The sequence below is a fragment of the Ceratotherium simum genome, chromosome 4 (genome assembly GCF_057802395.1).
Source record: "Ceratotherium simum simum isolate JZ-2026a chromosome 4, ASM5780239v1, whole genome shotgun sequence".
Lineage (NCBI taxonomy): Eukaryota > Metazoa > Chordata > Mammalia > Perissodactyla > Rhinocerotidae > Ceratotherium > Ceratotherium simum.
This window is the reverse complement of record NC_141903.1, coordinates 86,587,357-86,610,407: the sequence shown is the minus strand read 5'-3', so window position 1 is coordinate 86,610,407 and position 23,051 is coordinate 86,587,357. Positions and strand designations below refer to the sequence as shown.

At 40.1% G+C, this 23,051-nt stretch overlaps 1 protein-coding gene across 1 annotated transcript in view; it reads right to left on the bottom strand.

Moving 5' to 3' along the window:
• HOMER1 (homer scaffold protein 1) overlaps nucleotides 1-20,519 on the bottom strand; it is a 118,022-nt gene extending 97,503 nt beyond the window's left edge. Inside the window, exon 1 of the mRNA XM_004420420.3 lies at nucleotides 19,746-20,519. Coding sequence (XP_004420477.1) covers nucleotides 19,746-19,750 — 5 coding nt within the window. The 5' untranslated portion in view covers nucleotides 19,751-20,519. The remainder of the gene's footprint in view (nucleotides 1-19,745) is intronic.
• Nucleotides 20,520-23,051: the final 2,532 nt, after the last annotated feature.

Here is a 23,051-nt window from a genome sequence, read left to right as displayed (position 1 = left end):
AGGTTTTTGTACACTTAAAACTTTTCATAATACAAAGTTTAAATTTAAAAAATTTAGGAGCCTGCCTAAGATCCCCAAATCCAATCAAGATGAGGCTGTAAACAGGCAAGAATGATAGTATAATGACTAAGTATAAAACCTCCCCAAGTGTTTTGCTTTCTCCTTCAAGAACATGCAGCACCAAAGCAGATAACTATGAATACCACACCAAAATACTGTCAACTTTTCACCATGGACCTTTCTCTGTTATTGTACATCCTTCACATAGTGATAGAGCTGTCTAATGTTACTAAAATATGCACATTTATAATAAATAGAGAATAAATTTCAAATGTAACAATAGTTACCATTCACTGAGTGGCTATTAGTACATCAGGCACTAGACCCTTTGCATACACTTCACCTAAATCTTAAAACTGGATGGGGCACATATCATTTCCATTTTACAGATGAGGAAAAGGATGTGAAGTGACCTATTCAAGATCACACAGTCAAGTTGAGGATGGAGCCAGAATTCAAACCTAGATCTGAGGCTAAGCCCAAGACCCTCATAGACTGCTGTAGACCAAACAGATTCTTGCGGGTTTGCATGGCTACCATGTCCTAAATACAATATCTGTGAGTACATATTTAATAATTTCAGTCCCTAATGAATGCCAGGTATTCTGTTAAGAGCTGTGGGGAATATACAAAGAGGAATGATACACACATCCTATTCTCAAAAAGGTTTCCGCTAGAAAAATATTTCTTGAATAGAAGATACATACATAAGAATGGAAAGTGATAAGTTCCAAAAGAGAGATAATATGAAGTGCCATGAGGATTCAGAAAACAGAGAGATTTCGAAATACAAGAAAAATATAAACTCATCAAAACACCCATTTTTAGGTTGGCTTGTACTAACCGACTGGCGTACTAAGTGGTGGTCATTTCTCTTTCTAGAGGAAAGAACACAAGGCCCAGCAGTGGAAGGCTAGGCTCCACTACAACTGGCATGGGGACTTGGGGCAAAGCCCTCAGCTGCCTCATTTAACAATAACACAGGCACTGATTTACAAGAGGTCATTTCTGTACCTGAAAACAGAGGGAAATAAAACATTAACTAAAAAAAGACCAAGCAGAATAAATTATCTCTAAGGTTCTTTCTTCCATCTATGTGAAAAATCTACTTGTAAAAGTCAATATAGTACTATAATTCTTAACTTACATTCAAGTTAGACCAAACATTCAAAATTAGTCAAGAGAAAAACAGCCCCTCTGGGGTCAAACTAGTATTTCTGCCGCATAAATGCAACATTTTCAGGTGGATTGAAATTTTACTCTGCTGCTTAAAATCCTCCAGCAACGCCCATGACCTATACAGTCTGGCCCATAGAGGGGACCTGTGAAGCCCCCTTGCAGTAACTGGCTAGGCACGTAGTCTAATCACATCTCTATACTCAGCCTCTGAGGCACCTAAAGTGTGTGGAGGAAAATATTCTTGAACACCTGTCACGTGTCAAGCAGTGCAGACATGATTTACATGAAAATGTAATCTCATGAGGACAAGGATTTTTGTCCATTATGTCACTGCCGTATTCCTAGCACCTGGAAGAGAGCTGGACACACAGTGGGTGCTCAATTAACATCCGTGAAATGAATTAATAGACAAGGTGGTCCCTGCCCTCATAACACTTAGCCTAAACTAATGCTGTCATAAGAATTTAGAAACAGATTTTTAGGTAATAAATACGAGTGTGTTTTATTTTTGTTGGTTTTTTATTTAACTTTTCATATATTAAACCCCGACCTGAGTAATTTAACAATATCTGACCTTAAAGATTCCCATAATTGGTGAACATGCTTAATAAATAAGACCAAATCAGATATTGAAATACTTTTCTGTAGACTTCATAAGATGATCAATAAGACAGCTTAACTATACAAAAGTCTTCATAAAAACAGTATTATTTAAGTGTATCATAAAATTTATTACAGTATAGTTAGTGATTATTCTTATCATACATAATATTTAAACCTCAACTTTCTTACCGAGAAGTAATATTTTCATGGATCCATCAAGGCCCCCCAAATCAGCATATTTCAAGAGAATCAATGAAATTAGAACATTAAACAGATAAGTTCTTTGGACATAAAATGTGGGTGGGAGGAGTTTAATAGGTATTTGATTAGAAGGGAACAGATAAAATCCACAAATTTATTTTTGGCCTTCAGTAGTATCAAAGCTTAAATTTTTTTTTTCATATTCTTTACTTAAAAGTTAAAAAAATAAAATTCAATTGAGTACCAGAAATATAACTGTATAAAAACCATAATAATAATAGCTGTGATTTATTGAGCAGTTACTATGTGCCACAAACACTATTTTAACAACCTTTTCTGTATTTTATCCTTTAATCTTTACAACTCTATTCCCATTTTACAGATGAGGAAACTGAGACATACAAAACTTAAATAACCTTCCCAAGATCACAGAGCTAACAGGACCAATAATTTAAATGCAGCCACTAACCGGCTCAAAAGACCTCACTTGATTGCTAATTCACTCTGCCTGTACTGTACTATCCACGCTATGCTATACCACAGCTATAGTTTCTGTGGCCTAAATCCAACTCTCAAGGTTAAAAAAAACACCTTTAAAAAAACGGTACAAGTCCCATCAATTTAGAACTTGATGATGAAATTACATTTTATAGAACAAAGGATTAAAATTTATTGCATTTTGAAGCCTTTTTCTCTTAACTGATTTTTGCTACTATAAAAAAGAAAAATACTGCTCAATTAACTAGTTAATTATTCCTTTGTATCCCTTCAGCATGAAAGTCCACATAAAAATAAAATTCTATCCAACCTGCCACAATAAGATCAGAATTAGCAAAGAGGTACAGGTACTTTGAGTGACCAGAAAGAAAACAAAAGCCCATCCTTTTAAAAGACTAAAAATATTTATATTTATCAAGAGTAAGAAAGACAGGATAAGTTAAAGTTGCAAAACTGCTCCCAAAATAGTAATATACTGAGTTCTCAGTAAGAATCAGAGCAACGTTCAAGTGCTTACACCAATCAATTAACTTCTGTGACTTTCCTGGGTATGAATGAAGAAAACGCTTACTGAAGAATGCCTGTACACACTGGTTCCCCATGAGTGTACGTATGTTTAGTGTGGTATGCACACAGGGCACCATCGGGAGATGAAAAGTTAAAACGGAGTCCCAGACCTCAGAAGGACTCCACGACTTTCCACAGGACTAGGTTTCAGGATGTTTCCCACAGAAAAAACATCAAATGTTAAGAAATTGGTGGTATTCTGGAAAACTTAATACTTACTAGGTTGGTTTCCTAAGATAACAGAATGTTCTCTATAGAAAGAACAGGGCAATTAAGGGGGGAAAAGTGGCATATTAAAATAACACTGAATAGAACACTACAAAAATTGGCCATATCTCTTTCGTGCTTCATGTTCAGCAGAATGGAGACCATGAAAACCCTTCTAGCACGCAGCCCTCTGCTCCTCAGGTGCAGCAGCAACCTAGACTTAGACCGTCTCAACAGTAAGGCACTACAACTTGTGGCTCAACCTCGGCTGGGCTCCTCTAATTGTTCATGGTCGGTATCTCTCTCCTTCTTCACCTCTCTCCCAAGGCTCCGACCAACCTTCTTCTCCACACTCGCAGCAGATGGCCTTGCCTGTGATCATTTTCTAGAATATACGCCCATGAAGGCAGGGCTCTTTGTTCATAGATGTGTCTCATACACTCAGAACAGTGCCTGACACATAGCACGTACTTGATAAATATCTGTTTGTTAAATGAAATAATGAATGAATTGAGGAAATGGAGTCTCCCAGCTAAGGAACTCCCTCCCAGTCTCCTGCCCTTTAACACACAAACTTAATCTAACCATTTCCTTCCTTATATTCTTACCTCCAGTCTGTGTGGAGGACAAGCCCGCTGCTTAAGGTTAACTACTCTACCTGTCCTCCAGATCACATTCTTTCCCATCTCTTTCCTCAGTAATTATCCCTCTCCACTGTAATTTTTTAAATACCCCTAACTATGGACTCCTTTCCCAAGGCCTAAAAAGAATGCTTAATCCCATTTTGAAATAAAACCAAAAGAACTTCCTGAACTCGAGAGCTTGCTGAAGCTACATTCTATTTCAGAGAAGCTTGGTCTTAAAGGAGATGTCTACACTTCTGGTCTCTGCTTCCTCAGCCTTCATTAGCACCATCACCCCATGGCAATTTGGCTTCCATCCCAGGCTGCTCAAACTTCTCAAGGTAAGGTCGTTAAAGGACCACTACCGACCAAATTTCATAGATACTTTTTGCCTCATTTGATGTTTCTGCTACATTTGATCCAGGCTATTTAATTCTTGAAACTCCCTTTCTTGGCTTTTTGACACGGTTCTCTCACTGTTTTAGCCTGACAGCTCTCTCAGCAACTTTGCCTGCCCCTTAAATGACTATTCCCCCCAGAGGCCTGATCTGCTCTTTTCTATAAATACCTTGAATGAGCTCATCCACATTCACAGTTTCAGCCAATACTTATATATTCTAATGATTCCCAAAACTCTATCCTCAACCCAGTTCTCTTTTCCTGAATACCAGACCTGGATATCCAACTATAAGACATTCCCCCATACATGGCCATAAATACATCAACTTTTACTCAATTTGTCATCTCACCTCGCTGCAAACTTGCTTCTCTTCTCTGGTTCCCTACCTCAATTAATGGTGACCAAGTCAATCCCTCTACCCTCTCCATCTATATAGTTCACTGTCAATGGCCCCAGATACTACTACTTAAATCTCTTTGAATCCAGCCCCTGTTCTATTTTATCTTAATCCAAGCCATTATTCTCGACGAAACTGTGGCAATTAACCTATTACACAATTAAATTTGAGGGCCTCCAAGATCCCCACCCATTTCTCACACACACATCCCTCCCCCAAGTCCAAAACTTCCTCCATATTGAGGCCTGAGTAGTTGATTGAAAACACAAGCATGGTAATAACTCCATCAGATTAAAATTGTTCCTTTGCTCACCTTTACTTAAAGCAATGGCCTCTAAACTAGGGTATAGGAAGAAGTTAGTTTTCTCCTCTTTCATTTCTATTTTTACATAGGTTTTATATTATATACGTATACACACACACACACACAAATAGGACATGTCATTTACAAATATAAACATATGAAGGAATATGCTCAAAATCTTTCACTGATATGAGTACCACATCAAAAATATGTGGAGACCACTAATCTAGAGGAAAAGTACAGTCCTCTAATTTGACACACAGTCATCATCTGGTCCTGGACTAACTTTCTAGTCAAATATACTTTTGAACTATACCCAAGTTATGCCAAACTACCTTAACTTTCTAACTAGCATATGTCACCTCTGAAGCTTACCTATGCTACCCCTCTCCAACAACCCCCTCACCCATTTTCCCTCTCCCCACTCCACTCCACCACCCATCAATTCTTGTTTGTTCTTTAAGGCTCAAAACAAACATAACTGCCTCTGTGAAGCTCTCTCTGACCTTCCCAGGTGGAGGTGGGCACTTCCTTCTCTGTGCTTTCCAACACAACGTGCATCTCTACTACAGCACTCAAATCACAGTAATGTAATTTCTTGTTTACATGGCTGTCTACTCATTTTTGTATTGCCAGTGCCTAGCATGACTCATGACACAAATTAAGTGCTTAACGTTTGTTACAAGTGCTCAAGAGGCACAGTGTTGGGGGATAAACTAGCAATACCATGGCTACCCAACACAGTTGAGAGACTCAGTGCTCTGCTTTGCTGAGGTTTGTTTTGGCCTGATGATCAATTTTAACTTTTTAATTTTAAGATGTGCTTACATCATGCATTGAGTTCTCAGGTGTTGGTAACAGGGAGAGATTTTTAGAAAGCCAACACTTTATCATCCACCAAATTCTTATTAGTTAACCATCAACAGTGTCAACACATTCTAAAAGATGCCTTACATAAATTCAGAAGCTACAGCTCAGTGATTCTGGTCAAACATGGCAAATTAATTGCACACATTGATCTTCCTTTTCTGAATTTCCACTAAAATGAAAGCGAAGAGAAAAAGAAGGTATAAACCCATAATACCAAAGAATAGAAGTGACACCAGTGTGTAAGTAATTTTAATACAGTTTTGAAAGATCTAGTTTTGAAAGAAGGAATAGCACCTGACTTGACAAAGCCAAGGAAACTATAATGTGTCTGCAAAGAGGGAACAAATAAGTGAACAACTTACTGGCGAGAATTTAGAGGAAGGGACTGCAGAAGAGGGTGTGAGGTCTGGGGCTGAAATTGAGGAGTTGATTGAAAGTTTAAAGGACAGAGCAACGAGAGCCTCCTTCCCTGGCCCCACCCTACACAGTCAAGCAACTACCTTTCCCACGAGTAGAAGATAAGAGGGGGCCTAAAACAGGAGCATTAAAAGAAAGGCTGCAAACTGAACCATGTCCCCTCAAAAACCCTCCCCTTCATGGGTTCAGATTACAGCAGGTAATATGCACCCAGGTATATAATGGAAGAATATACTTACCTTGCTCTCAGAATGCCAAGAGGTATATACACTGGAAGATCATTCTCTAGGGAAACTGAACAGTCTCAGAGAAAAGACCTACAATCTTAGAGAATAGATTTCTACTTAGTGACACCTGGGGACCGCCCAGGAAAAAGGCCAGTTCACCACCTAAATGCCTACCATGAAGCCCACGGGGGACAGGCCTCACCGAGTCACAGCGAGTTCCTAGTCAGCTTATCAGTATCTCACTGTTACACATGGCTGAGGATCACCAGATATTCCAGGAAAGTTTCCAACATGAAAGAAGAAACTAAACAAACAAAAAAGGAACACAAAAGAAAGAACAAAACTTCAAAACACTATAAATGTCCTCAAATAAGATATTATGAAAGAGGACCTGGAAATTTAAAAATATGTGGACATTAAAAATCCAATAGAAGTGTTAGAAGATAAAGTCAAGGAAATTTCCTTAGAAGGCAAAATAAAAAGAGAAAAATAGTGCATAAGACAAAAAGGAGGTTATTAGTTGACAAAAAATCCTAATAGTTCATAAAGAGGAGAGAAAATGTTTAAGATATTTTTTAAAAATAGAAGAAAATCTCCCAAACTTAAGAGAATTGACAGATTGAATGGGCCCAGCAGTTACCAAAAGAACAAATGTTAAAAACATAAAAAACAAAACATATAACAAAAAAATCTCACACCATGTCATCGTGAAATTTTTGAATAGCAGAGAAGGAAAAAAAAAAAAAGAAAATCCTAAAACTTTCCCCAGTGGGGGAAAAGTCACACATGAAGGAACAAGAATCAGAAACAAGCAGGCTTCAACAGGAAGACTAGAAAGGAGAAGACAACAGATCAGTGCCTTCACAATAATGAGAGGGAATTATTTCCTGTCTAGAGATCTAGACTCGATTACAGAGGAGCAGGGAGACACATATATTATGTCTCAAAAAAGTTATCTCCTACCTAGCCATTTTCAGTAACTACAGGTAAATGAGCTTCAGTAAAACAAAGGGGTAAGCCAAGAAAGAAAACTTAGTGTCCGGGAAACAGGAGATACAATGCCAAATATATATTTATTTAAGAGAAGGTCTAGTATGAGAACTACACCCGTGCCTAAAGACTAACCAGTCCATACTGGAGTAGGAGTGTAGAGGGCTACATAATTTTAAAAGTTAAAAAAAGATGGAATGGATACATTGATATTTGAGCATTTGGAAAATATCTATAGGTATGTGATGTGGTATAGTAGGCAGAATTCTAAGATGGCCCCAAGATTACTGCCCCCTGGTGGACACCTTCTGCGTAAAACTCTCCTTTGAGTGTTGGTAGAAGGGTTGAACAGGATGGGGTATGACACAGGTGATTAGGTCACTAATCAGTTGATTTCAGTTAATCAAAAGGGAGCTTATCCTGGGTGGCCCTGATTTATTAGATGAGTCCTTTGAAAGAAGATGAAGCACCAGGGAGGGGCTCCTCCTGCTGGTCTTGAAGACACAGCCTCTTTGAGTTCTATAGCTGCAAGGAAATGAATTCAGCCAACAACCACACGAGCTTCGAAGAAGACACTGATCCACAGATGAGACTCTAGTCCCAGCTGCCACCTTGACTGCTTCTGAGACTCTGAGCAGAAGACCCAGTTAAGGTGCCCAGACTTCTGACTCAGAAACTGTGAGATAAATGGGTGTTGTTTTAAGTCACTAGAATTGTAGTAATTTGTCACACAACAATAGAAAACTAATACTATGGTATGGGGACAAACTTAAGGATATTTAGGCAGAATAAACAACTTAGAAGGAAATCATACTTCCTCCAAAAGCATAAAACTTCAGGAGTCAAAGCAATGTCAGGTAGTTTTAAAAATAATACATTTAGAAATGCCAGAAAGCAGAAGTAACTCTCAATAAGAAATGGGCATAACTGGTAGGTACTGCTGAAAGTAATCAGGTTTAAAGAGATAGAGATCAGTTTCAAGTTGTCCTGGACCTTTTAGCTCATAAAAAAAACAGATAAGAGACTCAATCAGGGTTTTCCTCTCAGTTCAAAACTATAATTTTTATAAATTACAAGCAGGGCAAAAAAAAAAAAGCTTCAAGAATCAATGAAGCTTTTGAACGGACAGAAGTTGCTCGCATGTGTAAGCCTCATTTCTCAAATGCAATGACTCAAAGTAAGGTCCTTGCACCAGCCGCATCAGCATCACCTGGGGACCGGTTAGAACAGCAAATTCATGGGCCCCACTCCCAGACCCACTGAATCAAAAACTTGCGGTGAAGCCCAGCAATCTGTGTTTTTAACAAGCCTTCTAGGGGATCTGATGCAGGTTCAAAATTGAGAAACATTAATCTAATGTTAATTTCCGCCACTACTCTGCTATGCTTTGGTCTTCCTTCTTTAGTCAAGAGTTTAAGCACTTCCAAATTTCCTGTGTCTAACCTATTAGTACCATAGTCACTAGCACATGGTAGGAGCTCAAAAAATGTTTGCTAAATATATAATAATAAGGGATTAGACCTCAGATGTATTTATTTCACCAGATGGTCTTTAGGACACATTAGATATGAATGCCTTTAGGCAGGACACGTTCTCTTCACTTTCCCACAGGCCCCACCAATCCCTACTGCCTTCTTCCTCTATACATTCATATATTTTTCTGCCTAGCTAAAGACAGCATTAGAATTTGGGACTTCTGGGAAAAATAATTTAGAAAGAATAACAATTTTAAATCTGGATATGATATGGTCCAACCTTCTCTTACAAATTCTAGGGAATCAAGTAACTTACAGCTATCTCATGATGATTCAGAAATTGTGCAATATGCTACAAGTCATCCTTCCACTTGTGGGTCTCTTGGTCCAGCACTAAGCCCTACAAAAAGTGTTTCAAGATAACATCTCAAGCTTTCTTTTTCTGGTCTGAAATCTTCAGAGAAGTAGACCCTGCCTACTTAAGTATTCCAGAGGATCATGTGCCAATAACTACAAGGGCAGTTAACAAGGCTTTGACTGATGGAATTTAGAATTTAATATCAACTTTGGAAACTCTATACTAAATACGTGCAGTAACATCAAATCACTTAGGAGAAAGACTTCAGTACATTCAGAATATAACGTACTGAGCAGAGGTTTAACTACACTAAAATTAGAATGCAGTTTCTTTCAGTACCATCTAAAAGGAAAACAAGATACATTTAATGAACTCACCACTAAGATACTAAACTTGCCCTAAATTAGAATTTTTTTTTAACTATTAGGGGTTAGAAACCCCTCTCTAAGTGAGTCTCTCTATATGTGAGCATCTACTTAGGATCCCCTAAACTAATCCCCTAAGCAGCTCAAGCATCTAGACCTAGCACACGTCTGCCGCATCACAGATGCATAACCTCCCATAAGTCACATTTTCCCTTTGAGTCTGTCTCCTCATCCATAAAAAGCGGGGCTTAGTATGAACACTCTGATAACTGACAGCAGAACCACTCCTCACACTTAAACAAGAAACCATTTTTGCTATCATTAGAGTAACTACTTCTCTAGCCAATTTTGAAAAGAAAAATGAAATAAAATTTAAGATAAGCAAACTGATACAAACACATCAGCATCTATAACAGTGACTGAGCCTGATAACTTTGTACTGCAGATATTAGCATTTTCTAAATCCCCTCACCCTTAAAACCCAAGAGAAGGTCTAAAACTTAATATATTCATCACAGAGAAACTAAAAGATTCAGAAAGATTCAAAAAACAAAATTTCACAATTATACCTACCAGAAATATACATGGTAGCACTTCAAAGAATTTCCTTCACACCTCTTTATGCATACACAGAATGTATTTTATATAGTTGAGGTCACAAAGAATATACAATTTTGCATCCTGGTTTCTAACTGACCCCTGCACCATCTTTGAAAACATTCTTCAGGCTAGCTTCCTACCATATAATAGCCTATAGTTTAACTACCCATAGATCACATATTAATTACTCAGAATACACTAATATGCCACCAAATAAAACTAAGTAGAAATGTTGTTATTAATGTCTTATTACTTCCCCCATACTAATATAGGCAGAATAATAAATATCAACTTAGCAATAAAATACTAACTGAAAATAGACAACTAAAATTCTATACATTATCAGCTGAGGAAGGAAAAAGGCAGCCCACAAGATCTAGAACTTTTTTTTTTTACATACCTATTTTATTTATTTACTTACTTATTTATTTATTTATTTATGAGGAAGATCAGCCCTGAGCTAATATCCACGCCAATCCTCCTCTTTTTTCTGAGGAAGACTGGCCCTGGGCTAACATCCGCCCCCATCTTCCTCTACTTTATATTGGACCCGCCACAGCATGGCTTGATGAGCCGTGTGTCGGTGCGCCCGGGCCGCCAGCAGCGAGCGCAAGTGCTTAACCGCTAAGCCACGGAGTCGGCCCAGAACAACTACTTTTTTTTTCAATCAACAGAACCTCAAGAAAGATGAGTTCAAGGGTGACTTGGGAGTCTTCCCATTCAGCTGAACGTCTACAGATCCCTGGCAATATGAGTGAACAAGAGTAGGTGGAATCCTCATTCGGTAAACATCTTGGGAGCTGGCAGGGTGCTGAAGCAAAGCATATGAATTTTCAAGTTAAAAGCCATGTGACAGAGATTCGTAACAACACAGGACAGAAAACTGCAGTTTTACAAAAGAATAAGCAAAAATGAAGCGCCGAAAGCTAAAGGGCTAGGCCTAGGTCAGTTACTGGAGTAGGTTCACAATAATGGTTCTGTGTAAGTGTAATGGACAGACTTCCCTGCCAGGAAGGAGGACTGACTGCCAGAAGTGTTCTGATATGAATCCTCTGAGCTCCTTGATAGTCAAATCCACTGGAGATAATTTCCTAGAGACCATTATTAAGAGCCTAATGGGATGAACAAAAAGTAAGTAGGGCAGAAAATCCCAACTCACAAAAAAAAGCCTTCTTCAGAATAACGCTCTTAAATTTCTTACTTAAAAATACCTAAATGAAACAGAAAGAAGACAATAACTACTTAAGAAAGATTGAGGCATGCTTAAACGTAAAGTGAAAGGATCCAACAATTTACCTGGAAAAATGATCAGACAAGAACTTGGTACATCCAAATGTGTACCCAATTGCTAGAAATCAGGATTTTCTGTATACCAAAAACAGGGTCTAACTCCCCATATCTTTTCAACTTACACTGCACACATGTGCTATACTATGAACCAGGGGTTTAGGAAACCCATAGAGAGACGCAGCAGAGCTGTGGCTCTCAGCACATTTCTATTACAGCTCTCCTACTAAAGACAGGGACAAATTAGAAGCACGTCCTCCTATGGGGGTGAAGTCAAGGACACTCTCTTGTACAGCCCTCTGGACTTTGAGGCACGTGAACATGTGGATTCAGATGTATCAACAGACATGACATAATAAACATGACTTAAGATGACCTTATAAAGTAATGAAAGCTGCTTTGGCATCGGTGGTCCCTCAGCATAGTTTTTTGTTTATGTTTAATTTCTGTCTCTTCTTTGGTAATTTTACAAAAGCCCTCAATTCTTACAACTGCTCTGCCTTGAGCAAATGGTGTCAACCCTTTTCAAAGATAACATGGAAACGCTTCATGTTTTATGGAAGAATATTAAAAGGAAATGTCCATAAAGTAAAGCTATTTTTTTAAAGCTAATATTAGGTATTAAGGAATTAAGGTGATTTTTCAAAAGCTTGAGAAAGTGCAAAGATAACTGTGCTATGCAGAGAAAATATTGACTAGATTGCTTATTTTTGGATTTTATAAATAATTTTATTTTCTGATACAAGAAAGAAAACAATGACTTTTTGCCTACCTTAGAAGAGAAAAGATAGTTATGTGCAAAAGAAATTCAGTTCTTAACTAAGTCAAATGTTAGTTCTATATATTTAAAATTCTTTTAGCTACACAAGAGCCATATTGGGTTCACAATCCATTATTGGGAAAAAACCTCATGAAAAAGAATAGTTTGGTTTTTTTTTTTCCTTTGCAAGGTCACTAAAAAGATGCCCCTGTAAAAGTAGTTCTACCTGCCCCTGTAAAATTAATTCTAAATTATACTTACTAGAGAAGTGAGCAGATTTTTAAAAACTTTTAAAACGAGAAATAAATAAAATGTGGAGGGAAAAGACAAAACGTAAACATTTTAATATAATCATGTCAATAATTTCAACCTCTTCCCTCAAAAATGTTGCTTAAAGCAAGAAGCATTGATTCTTATCACTTTCATCTTTTTTCTCAGATATTTTATTAGGGAGCACAGAAATGACCAATGTGTTAGACTTAACGATGGATGGGGGAGAGAGAATCAAGCTACAATTAAGAGCAGAAGTTCACTGATAAATCTCTCTCTTAACAGAAAGTGATAATGGATCCTAATTTTACAGTATATGGAGAGGTATGCTGTAAAAATTAAGATTTTTTTTGCCTAAAATTAAGATTCTAAGATTTTGTTCACATGTTGGAGATCACCGAATGATTGGCTTTTAAAAAACTGTACCTACTCTTGTAATGCCCATTCAGTAAGATTTGAAATTTTATCTCAATTCTTGTAGATGGGCTAAAATCTATATAAATACTGCTTATCACATGGAGATTCTTTTGAAATGAAGATACTTAACGAGACTGAAACCTTACAATGCCTCATAAGCACTCAGTGTTTCAAAATTTAAGAGAAGTCTTTCTGATCTCTAGGAAAATGTCACCTATTCCAGGAACACAATGAATCTCACAAACTACAGGGTCACTTTTCTGTACTATAAGCATTACAAATGGGGAGCACAAACAAGAAACTGCACCTTTCATTCAACTAAACAGATCCTAACTGAGAAATAAAGCTATTTAAAATGTCTTATATTCAGTCATTTAAAAATTACATCAGTAAATATTAACTATTTGTAACTCATTTTCCCTACTCTTTTGTCCAGTGAGTTGGATTAATCCCAAATAACAAAACAAAACAATCCAGTAACTAAAAACAAATATTTCAACTAAATACCAGAGGTCTGAAAAAAAAAAAAATCACAAGGCAGGAAGGAGGCTGGACCTTGTGAGATTAAATGACCTTTTCATCTGGGACATTCAATCACTTAAAACTGAACTGAGTTTACAAACTGTGTGTAAAGGCAGTTTCTTCTGTTCAATCCCTTAACTGCCATGAACATTTCAGGTAATTAGCCTAAACCAACTTTTATGATTCTCTAATCCCCAAAAAGAAAAGTCACAATAGTCAGATTTATATTGTGACTTCATTTCAAAATTATTATTAATAAATTACTGTACTGAACCAAAATTAAGAGATTACTCTAAACACATCCTTTCTATATTTATATTTTCAAGAGGATTTTTTTGTGTGCTTGTTTGTTCATGGTAGTCTGCAAGTTTGTTGTGGAAGTTTAGTAATTCTATTCTAGAGCCAGGAAATCAAAATAAAGAAAATAAAATTACAAGTAAAAGAAATAAAAATAGTAACAATAAGGATGTTTTTAAAAAGGATTAATGTCTATATAATGTGACCAGTCAAAACGACATAATATATCTTGGTTTTAAGAATTACATAATCACCTTCTAACTTGCTACTCACAATCACTATTTCATTCTTATAAAAACCTCAGGCCAGAGGGAAAAACATCATATACCACGTCCATTCTGTCTCCCAAATGATCCTAGCTCTAATATTCGCCCCTCCCCAAAGTTAATTTACATAGATACTTAAAGTAACCAACCTTGACTAGTTTATACAGTCTTACTCAGAACTTTGCACAAATACTCAACTACCATAACCTTGATTTTCCCCCGTCATTCAACTTGTGCCCCCCTGCTGAAAATGTAACTATTCAAAAAGTTTTTATTTTCACTTTTAAAACTCTAGAATAGGATCTAGTTTTTTAAAAAGACATTATAAAATATCTTATTTATAAATTTTAATAATATTCTTACATCTTGGCATGATAACACAACTTGCTAGCCCATATAGAGATTGTGTTCCCTCTAAGTTGAGAGTGGATGGTCCACCCATCCATCACCACCAGATCTGGAAAAGAAAAATTCTCCTCCTCTGTCAATTTTTTTTTTTTTTGTCGGGGGGGGGGGGGGTGGCGGGTCTCAGGTGAGCACTGCCAATCCCAACATGGAAGCGAAAAGAAGCTGGGAGGTAGGAGGAAACTGCAGAAGCAAAGTTAGGAAGATGGCAGGTTTGGGGCTGGGAGTGGGCTTGAATTTTTTCTACCAGCTTTACGTGGGTAAACGCACTGTAGCCAGGAGAAAAGCCCTGAGAGTCCACTGCTCTTATCCCTGCCTATGTTACTAGGACAAGGGAAAAGGGGATGATGAGTCACAAGGATAAAAGGAGAGAAGAGCAAAAAGGAACCGGTTAAAAGTCCTCGCTATATGGAACAACAGGTTGTAGACTGGCGGGAAAGGACATTTGGAAAGAGCAAGGGTGATCTTGCCCGTGTATAATGTTACCTCAAAAAAGCACTAAAAACAAAAAATTAGTTACTTCAAATTTCAATAAGAGCGGGGTGGGCTCATTTATTCCATTAATATATTCAAAAATATACCTATTCTCATGAAAGTTCTCGTCACAAGAAAAAAAATTTGGAACCATGTGAGGTGATGGATGTTAACTAGACTTATTATGATGATCGTTTGATGATCGTTTCGAGACATAAACGTGTCAAATCAACAGGTTGTACACCTTAAACTAACACAATGTTGTATGTCAATTACATTTCAATAAACTTCAGCTTACCATTGATATCCTCCTAATATGTTGACAGATACAGAATTACAATTCTATGTTAGTCACAGATGAAATAACTTTTCAGCTTACACAGCAAGTCTTACTGGCAACTCCAAGTACCTTTATTTACCTGCTTGGGGGAATTTCAAAAGTGTTCTCACTCTTACTTTTCATGCAGTTTGTAGGCCAGCCAGAAAGTCCTTTTTAAACTTCCAAATTCACTATTTCATGGCCCACCTGAGTGAGTGACTGCTAGGAACATACCATGCCATGTCCTACACTGTCACCTCTGCACATGAAATGCCCTAATCCTGAAAAAGTCCCACTCAGACAACCACACACAACTCGTCGCCATCCCTCCCCTCCCCACATCTGGAATATTCCAGGGCCTGCCCAGCCATCCATTTCCTCTACCTAGCCAGGCTTCACTGCTCCGGCTTGGTGTTTCCACAGGATACAACATACAAAACCAAATTTTAAACGATTTTTAAAACTGCTTTCTCACCCCGCTTCCCTTATCCTTCATGTAACTACTCTGTTTAAAACCCTTCAGTGGTTCCCACAACCAAGAACAGTGTTTCTCAAATTGCCAGTTGCTACTACTAGGTTGTTAAATCAATTTATTGGGTCCCAAACATCATTCTTTCTTAAAAATAGAACAAAACAGAATAGAAAATACCAGAGTGGATCACACAAAGGGTATTATTTTGTGACATTTTATCATTTACATGTGTGTGCACTAGGTTGTGAGGTAAAAATGTGTATCTTACTACAATGGGCCATTGCCAAAAAAAAGCTTGAAATACACCAGCTTTTCCTTGGTCCACAAGGCCCTCTAATCCGGCCCCTGTATAAGGCTCTACAGCTCTCTCTTGCTACACCCCTTAGAGACAAGTCCGTCATGCCAAACTTTTTTGCAGTTCCTTGTCTTAGTGCTGTCAATCACACCGTTCCCTGGGTCTTGAATCCCTGCTCATTTGTCTACAAGGCCCACCTGTACTCATCTTCCATTATTTAATACCTATCACCTCCTCCACAAAAGCGTTTTTATCCTTCCCTCAGCAGCTAATGCTACACACACACATACACACTTTGTACCTCTAGGCTGCGCTACATTACAGCCCTTTGACATTTCACTGTACTTTTTAATTTCAGGCTTGACTGTCTTCCCAACTTCTAAACTATCAACTCCCTGAGGGAAGGAGCACATCTTACTAGTCCCTGTATCAGCAGCATTAAGCTGCTGTACTTGCCACATGATAGGGGTTCAAAATTGGTAAAATGAACAAAGAATTAAGGACTTGCATCTAACTTCTCTAATGTTGGAAATGATTAGGTGGTTGCCTTCACAACAAAGCCTGTTCATATCGTAGTGCTGGATCAAGATTTCCACATTTCTGCTACAGCCCCAGGTAGCCTGAGGCAGAAAGAGGTGTCAATTTTCTCTTTCAGCAAGAAAGGGACTCAATATAGGGTGCAATGCAGCAGCACCCACTTCCACGCTTCAGGAAGTTATCTGGGGAAAGGCAAAGTGGGTTTCCAGAGGTCCCCACAGGCAGGTGAGATAAATCAGAAACAGCATTATCAGACCTCATTTGCAGGGAGAATCACATTTTAGAACTAACTTTTAATGAGGGGGGGAAGATTATCTATTCCCTTGTTGATGGCACTAAGTTGCCAATATGAGCTAAGCAAAACAAAAGGTAGCATGAGATAACAGTGGAAGTTACTTGCTTTCTGTTGCCTGCTCTCATAGTTCTGAAATAGCTACTGACTCACTGCTCTCATTACGAGATACTACGTGGAGGACTGGGCGTCATACCTAACAGAGGCTCCTTGCTGGGGCTTTGAAGCTTCTTTATCTTACTTTATCTTACAAACATGAATGCTCTGATTTGTAGGGGGTCTGATACACCTATTTCACAAACCAATACTTCAACTGCCTTCACTGATTTAAACAGTTCAGGCAGCATCCAAGATCCTAACAGACTCTGCCAACTGTCAGTTTCAGCTGTTCTTTTCTGTTTCCACAATACTTCATAAACTAGTATTACAGGAGCCATAAATTTGTCTTCTGCCTAATCACTCATTTTCTTTAGAAATAATTCCTTTTGCTTAAATGTTCTCCCTAGACTTGCAATTACATCCATAATTAAGGCAAAGGTAAGTTCTTATTATAACCTAACAGTCAAAAATATATTGATGAAATGTGAAACTCTTCACCCACAATATTAAATTTTAGATACTCGTCAGAATAAGGTAATTTAGGACTGCTTGGGTAAAACTGGGTGCAGGAGGCTATGCTTATTCTGCAAACATTTATTAGGCATAAACACCCACCCAGTGTGGAAACTTCCACAAATGCCTTCTCTGCATGCCCTTCTCTTCTAGTTCCACCTACCCATCCTCTCTTGACAACTCAGATGAAACAAGTCACTATCAATGAGAAAGTCATAGCCCCAAATATAGACTTTCAGAAAAATGTTTTTAACACTCCGTTTCCTCTCCAGTCCACCTTTATGGCTTTATTAAGGGCAAATATACTAGTTTATAAACAAATTTAATTACCCTAAAGTATCTAAAATGTGCTGCTACGTGTGGCAGCTTATTTTCATATTTTAAACACCAGTCCCCCTGTTATTAAGTTCATCCCAAGCTTCCCTTGGTAAAATGATGGGCATTCATGCAGCTTAAAGGTTGTGGAAAACCAATCTTCTTCCACGATACTACTATTCCACAGTCTAGACAGAATGCAGCCTTCGACAGGAAAAACTGCCACCTCATTTTTTTTTTTGCTCTGACATGTTTTAAACAGAAGAGCTGCAGATTCTTAAAGGAAGCCATATTTCAAAGATTCTGAATAGTAGTATTTTTCAGTATCCTGTCTCATTAAAATTGGTGCAACTCATCCAAAACATTTTTCAAATGCCATTATTTTCCAGCTTACGTGCTTAAAAACTGCTTAGAGAAAACAATCTCTCCATCTGAAAGATTTACCTCAAACTAACTAGTAATCATTAAAATAGAAAGGAGGAGAAAAAGAAAAGAATTCACTTTTACAGATTACAAAATTTTGTTAAACTCACCTAACTCCTCCATTTTACAGATAAGAAAACAGAGTCCACAGAGGTTAAGTAATTGCCTCAGATCACCAAGCTACTAATAGCAGCACTAGAAATAGAATGAGGTATTTTAACTGCTCTCAGCAGCATCCCAAATTATGCAAGTTATATATATTCTCATCACTTGTCATTTAAGTTTAAAAAACAATTATCGCTCTTTCTCATTAATTCCTGACCAAGGGCTCCTACAATATCTACATTTTCAAATTTGTTCAAGTTAATAAACTTCAAATTTTAACTCCAACACAAAAGGTAATACTATCTAAGAACTTTCCTCTGAAAGTTTCCAGAAAGAAAGTTTAGGTGTGCACACCCCTTATACTGTCACAGTGAATTTCAGAGTCTATCCTTTCAATTCCTGTCCCTTTAGATGTGTTTGTTCAACTACAAAAAAAAAGGAGAGAGAGAAAAGAAAATTCTGGAAGTTCCTCTTCGACAAAAAGCATTGACAATCGGTCAATGAAATGACCAGACCATTACTCCATTAATATATTATGGGTTTCTGGTTTAAACTAGGAAGACTAAGTTATTGTGTGAAGAGTTAATAAAAGGTTGGAAAATGCACTCTTGGCTGACTTTGGATTTGAAAGAAGGTGTAGATCTGACATTGTTAACACAAATTGAAGACTTGAGCTTAAAAGCAAAAAACAGAGAAAGTGACCAAGTTCCTTCAACAAAAAGCTGTTTCCTATTCAAGCTCTGATCTCCTATCAAGTGCATCGGCCATGTGCAGACCACATCAGTAAGACTTTCAGATTTTCGTTTTAATGCTCCAATAAATCACTTCTACACATTTTAGCTTTGGGTATTCAAGGGCAAAATAGAGGGCACAGTAAGGGCAACAATTTACATTGGATCATTTTCAAGGGCTGTAGTCTAACCACCCATTACTGTACAATTGTTCCTCTGTGCAACTGATTCTTCTCAAAGTACTGAGAGAACGCAGTACTTCTCTTTGAAAGATATCAGCAACAAAACCTAAGACAACACGATTTTGAGTACAAACTAATGCGGCAGTGTAACCAGTAAAGTGCAGACTGTGTTGTCTTCTTACACATTACTAATAAAACTATATTCTGGTTACAAACGATATACGTATGTTCCTTCATTATGACTTCCGGCGTCACTCTACAAAAATAACTTGTTAAAATGCTAACACACCTATTTTTCAAGTACGACCAGCTTAGCAAGGTGGAATTTGCTTGAAAACATAAAACCCAGACAATCGCCACCACCGCTCAATAACACACATACATAAGCAGATTCGAAGCTGTGTTAAACACAAAAATCCTTACCCCATTTTGCCCAGTGAAAACTTGCTCTGAAGTTTCTGCTCTTATGCTCGGAATAACTTCCAAAGGAATTTCTCCGTCTGCTATTTCGCAGTCGCTTTTCCACCCCCCGAGATCCTTTTCTGGAGGTATTTCAGTGATGCTGACAATTCAATTAGTTCCCTTAGGTAAAATGATTTCTCCCTCGTAAATACCAAAACGTTCAAACAGAGGGGGCATTTGCTTATTGGAGTTAAAATGCTGCGCGGAGGAGACAGCGGTCAACTCTATTCCACAAAATGAGTCTGTGTCGTAAAGCGCAGAATCCAGCTTCACCGAGTCCTATAAAAAATGAGTTCGGTGGTCATTTCGCTCATGTCCTCCTCGACACTCAGAGAGAGGCAGGTAACTCGGCCTTTTCGGTGCTACTAAGGCTGCGGGTTCAGATTTCTCTCCCACCCCAGGTCCCTGGGGGTGGAGCGTGCAACCCAATGCGACGTGCACTTTAGAGAGCCCTAGGAGAAAATAAAAATCCTAAAAGCAGTAATGCCACTGCTTCCCTGCGCTCACATTAGAAAAAGCGATGTAGAAAAATCTCCTCGAAGTGCAAACCCTGCAGCTCGCGACGTGCACGGCACTCCACATTGGAGTCTGTCTGTGAAACGTCTCCCCTCCTAAGACTCGGAGCAGAGAGGCGGTGGGGAGGAGGAAGAGCAGGCTGGGCAGGATCGCTTCATTCTCCCGAGGAGAATAGACGGAGCCATTTCCAGGCTGGCAGCAGGCTGGGGGCGCCGCGCACGCCGGGGAGCGGGGGGCGGGGGCGCGATCCCCCTCCCTCAGCCCCTGCCCGCCCCCCGCCGCCCAGCACAATGGAGCCTGGCTCGCGCCCGGCCCTTCATTCGCCGCGGCCCCTCTCCCCTCGTCTCTTCGGAGCACCGCAGGTCCGAGGCTCCCGTCGGCGGGGAATGAATGAGTCACAGAGCCGAGCCGCGCGCCGCCGCCGCCGGCCCCCAGCTCCGGGGCGGGCCGAGCCGCGGCGGAGGACGGGGCGGGAAGGTCGACGGGCGCCCGCCCGAGCTGAGGCGGGCGGCTACTCTCGCGTCGAAGGCAGGGGCGCGGGGCTCGAAGCCGCGGGAGAGCCGCTACTCCAGCGCCCCCACCCTGCTCCTCGCCTCTCCCGCTCCGCGCCGCCGCCACAGTCCCCGGGCCCCGCCGCCGCCTCACACTTCCCTCACCGCCCGCCTCCCCCGGCCTCCGGCTCCCGCTCGGCAGAGCAGCGCCGGCACGGGCGGCCTGGAGCCGCCGCTGCCTCCGCCTCCACCGGCCGCTCGCGGAGCGGAGCGCGCCACTTCCCAGTCAGCGCCGCCCGCGGGAGGAGAGCGCGGCGGCCGGGCGGGCAGGGGGCGGGGAGAGCGGGGAGAGCGGGGGGCGGGCCCTGCCCCTGCTCGCGGGAGGGGGCGGGAGACGGCCGGCCCCGCGGAGCCGCGACCGGGCGCCGGGGGCTGGGGCGCCGACCCGTCCCGAATGCCCGGCGGGGCTCTGCGGGCAGCGGGAGGGAGCGGCAGCCGCGCGGGCGGCGGGAAGGCTGGTGGTCAGCGGCCCAGCCGGCCCTCGAGGGGAGCGAGTCCGGCCGGCAGGTCCGTCAGTCCGTCCGTCCTTCTTTCCTTCCTTCCCCCCTCCCCTAGCGGCCGGCGGCGGGCGGCCCGCGCGCTCTGCTCTTCCGCTGGCTCCTGGCCCCGCTCCCGGCCGCCACTGCCTCCTCCGCACCCCACACCAGGTGCTCGCGCTGTGTCTCCATCCTCCCCGCAGGAGGACCTTTAAATAGCAACGTCAGCGCGCTTCTCTCCGCACACACGTCACCCGCCGCTCACGTCACCGGGGTGCGGGGGATGATGTCACGCGGCCGGAAGTACTGCTAAATTAGGGAAGGAGCAGGGGGAGGAGGAGTCCGCGAGCTCCTCTGTGCCCACCTGCTCTCGCTTCAGCTTAAAGGCCAAAGCACAGGAGACAGCCCGAGAGGAGCTCGGCGAAGGAAGCGGCGGGAGGAGGAGATTTCCTTGCAACAAATGTGCCAAACACAAGTGAATCATTCATAGCAACACTGCTGAAGTGTCAAGCGGGTGACATCGAATCTCCCACTCCCACCTCTGTTGCAGCAGCATCCCCGGGCTTCTCAAGTCCCAACTCGCACGGAAATGTGGGAGGAGAGCCTGCTCACTAGTGGTAGATAGGTTTCCAACAAGACTTGGGGAAAATCACCTTAATTTTCGAAAGACATTAAATGCCATTCCAGACGCAGTCGATTTTAAAACTTTTTTTTTTTTTCTGCTTAGTGGTTACCTAAATCACGGAAGGATAAAGAGCGGAGCCATGAACAAATGTTGTAATGTTATAAAGAATAGTAATTAAGGGGGGCATCAAATCATCTAAATGTTTTCATTTGCAAAACAGCAATGTTTTGGCATAGGATAAGTCAATCTTAGAAAGTTCACTCATGGTTATTGTTACACGCATAGCAAATGCCAGTATATATCCTCTCAGTTCAGGTTTATAGAGAATATGAGTTCCAGTCTATGGAAATTAAAAATAAGACCACCAAATCCTTTTTATAATATTAACACAAGCACATTTAGATTGTTTTTGTCTTCCTTGGCTTTGACCATGTAATATGTAATTACTGTATCTCTGAAGTATGTTGTTTTTCATTTCCTATATGGCAAGGGTGAGTAGCCTTTTATAGGTTTATTAGCTACGTGTGTGTGTTTGTGTCTATAATAAATCATATTATGAATGCTTTTCAAATTGCAAATTTCTACAAAGTTTTAAAATGTCATTATTTTGATAGTTTATTATTAGGTAGACTCAAATAATGAGCTTTGATTTGATTTAATTTGATAATCATGACCCAGAAATACGATTATTACATAATGCCAAAGGCCATCGCTGTTTCAGAGTTAGTCTATAAATTCAGGGACCACGTTTTCCAAACCAAAATCCGGACACATCATTTGACAAGAAACCAAATACAGGAAATCTGAAGTGACCTGGAAAATCCAGGACATAGGATTACCAATCTATAAAATGATTGTTAGGAGAGCTATAAATGGATATCAGAACAGTTTAAATAAAAGAAGCTAGAACTCCACCGAATTTATACCATTTGTGGTTAAAAAAAAATTCGGTTTTTCAGCTTTCTGCATCTACATTTTCTTGATTGAGTTAGGAGTCCAAGATTAAAGGACACTAGCCAAAAGAGTTAGGACCGATTTGCAACTAAATCAGGCTTTTTGGTTATCTTCAAATTATAAAATCATGATCTTGCTTGTAATT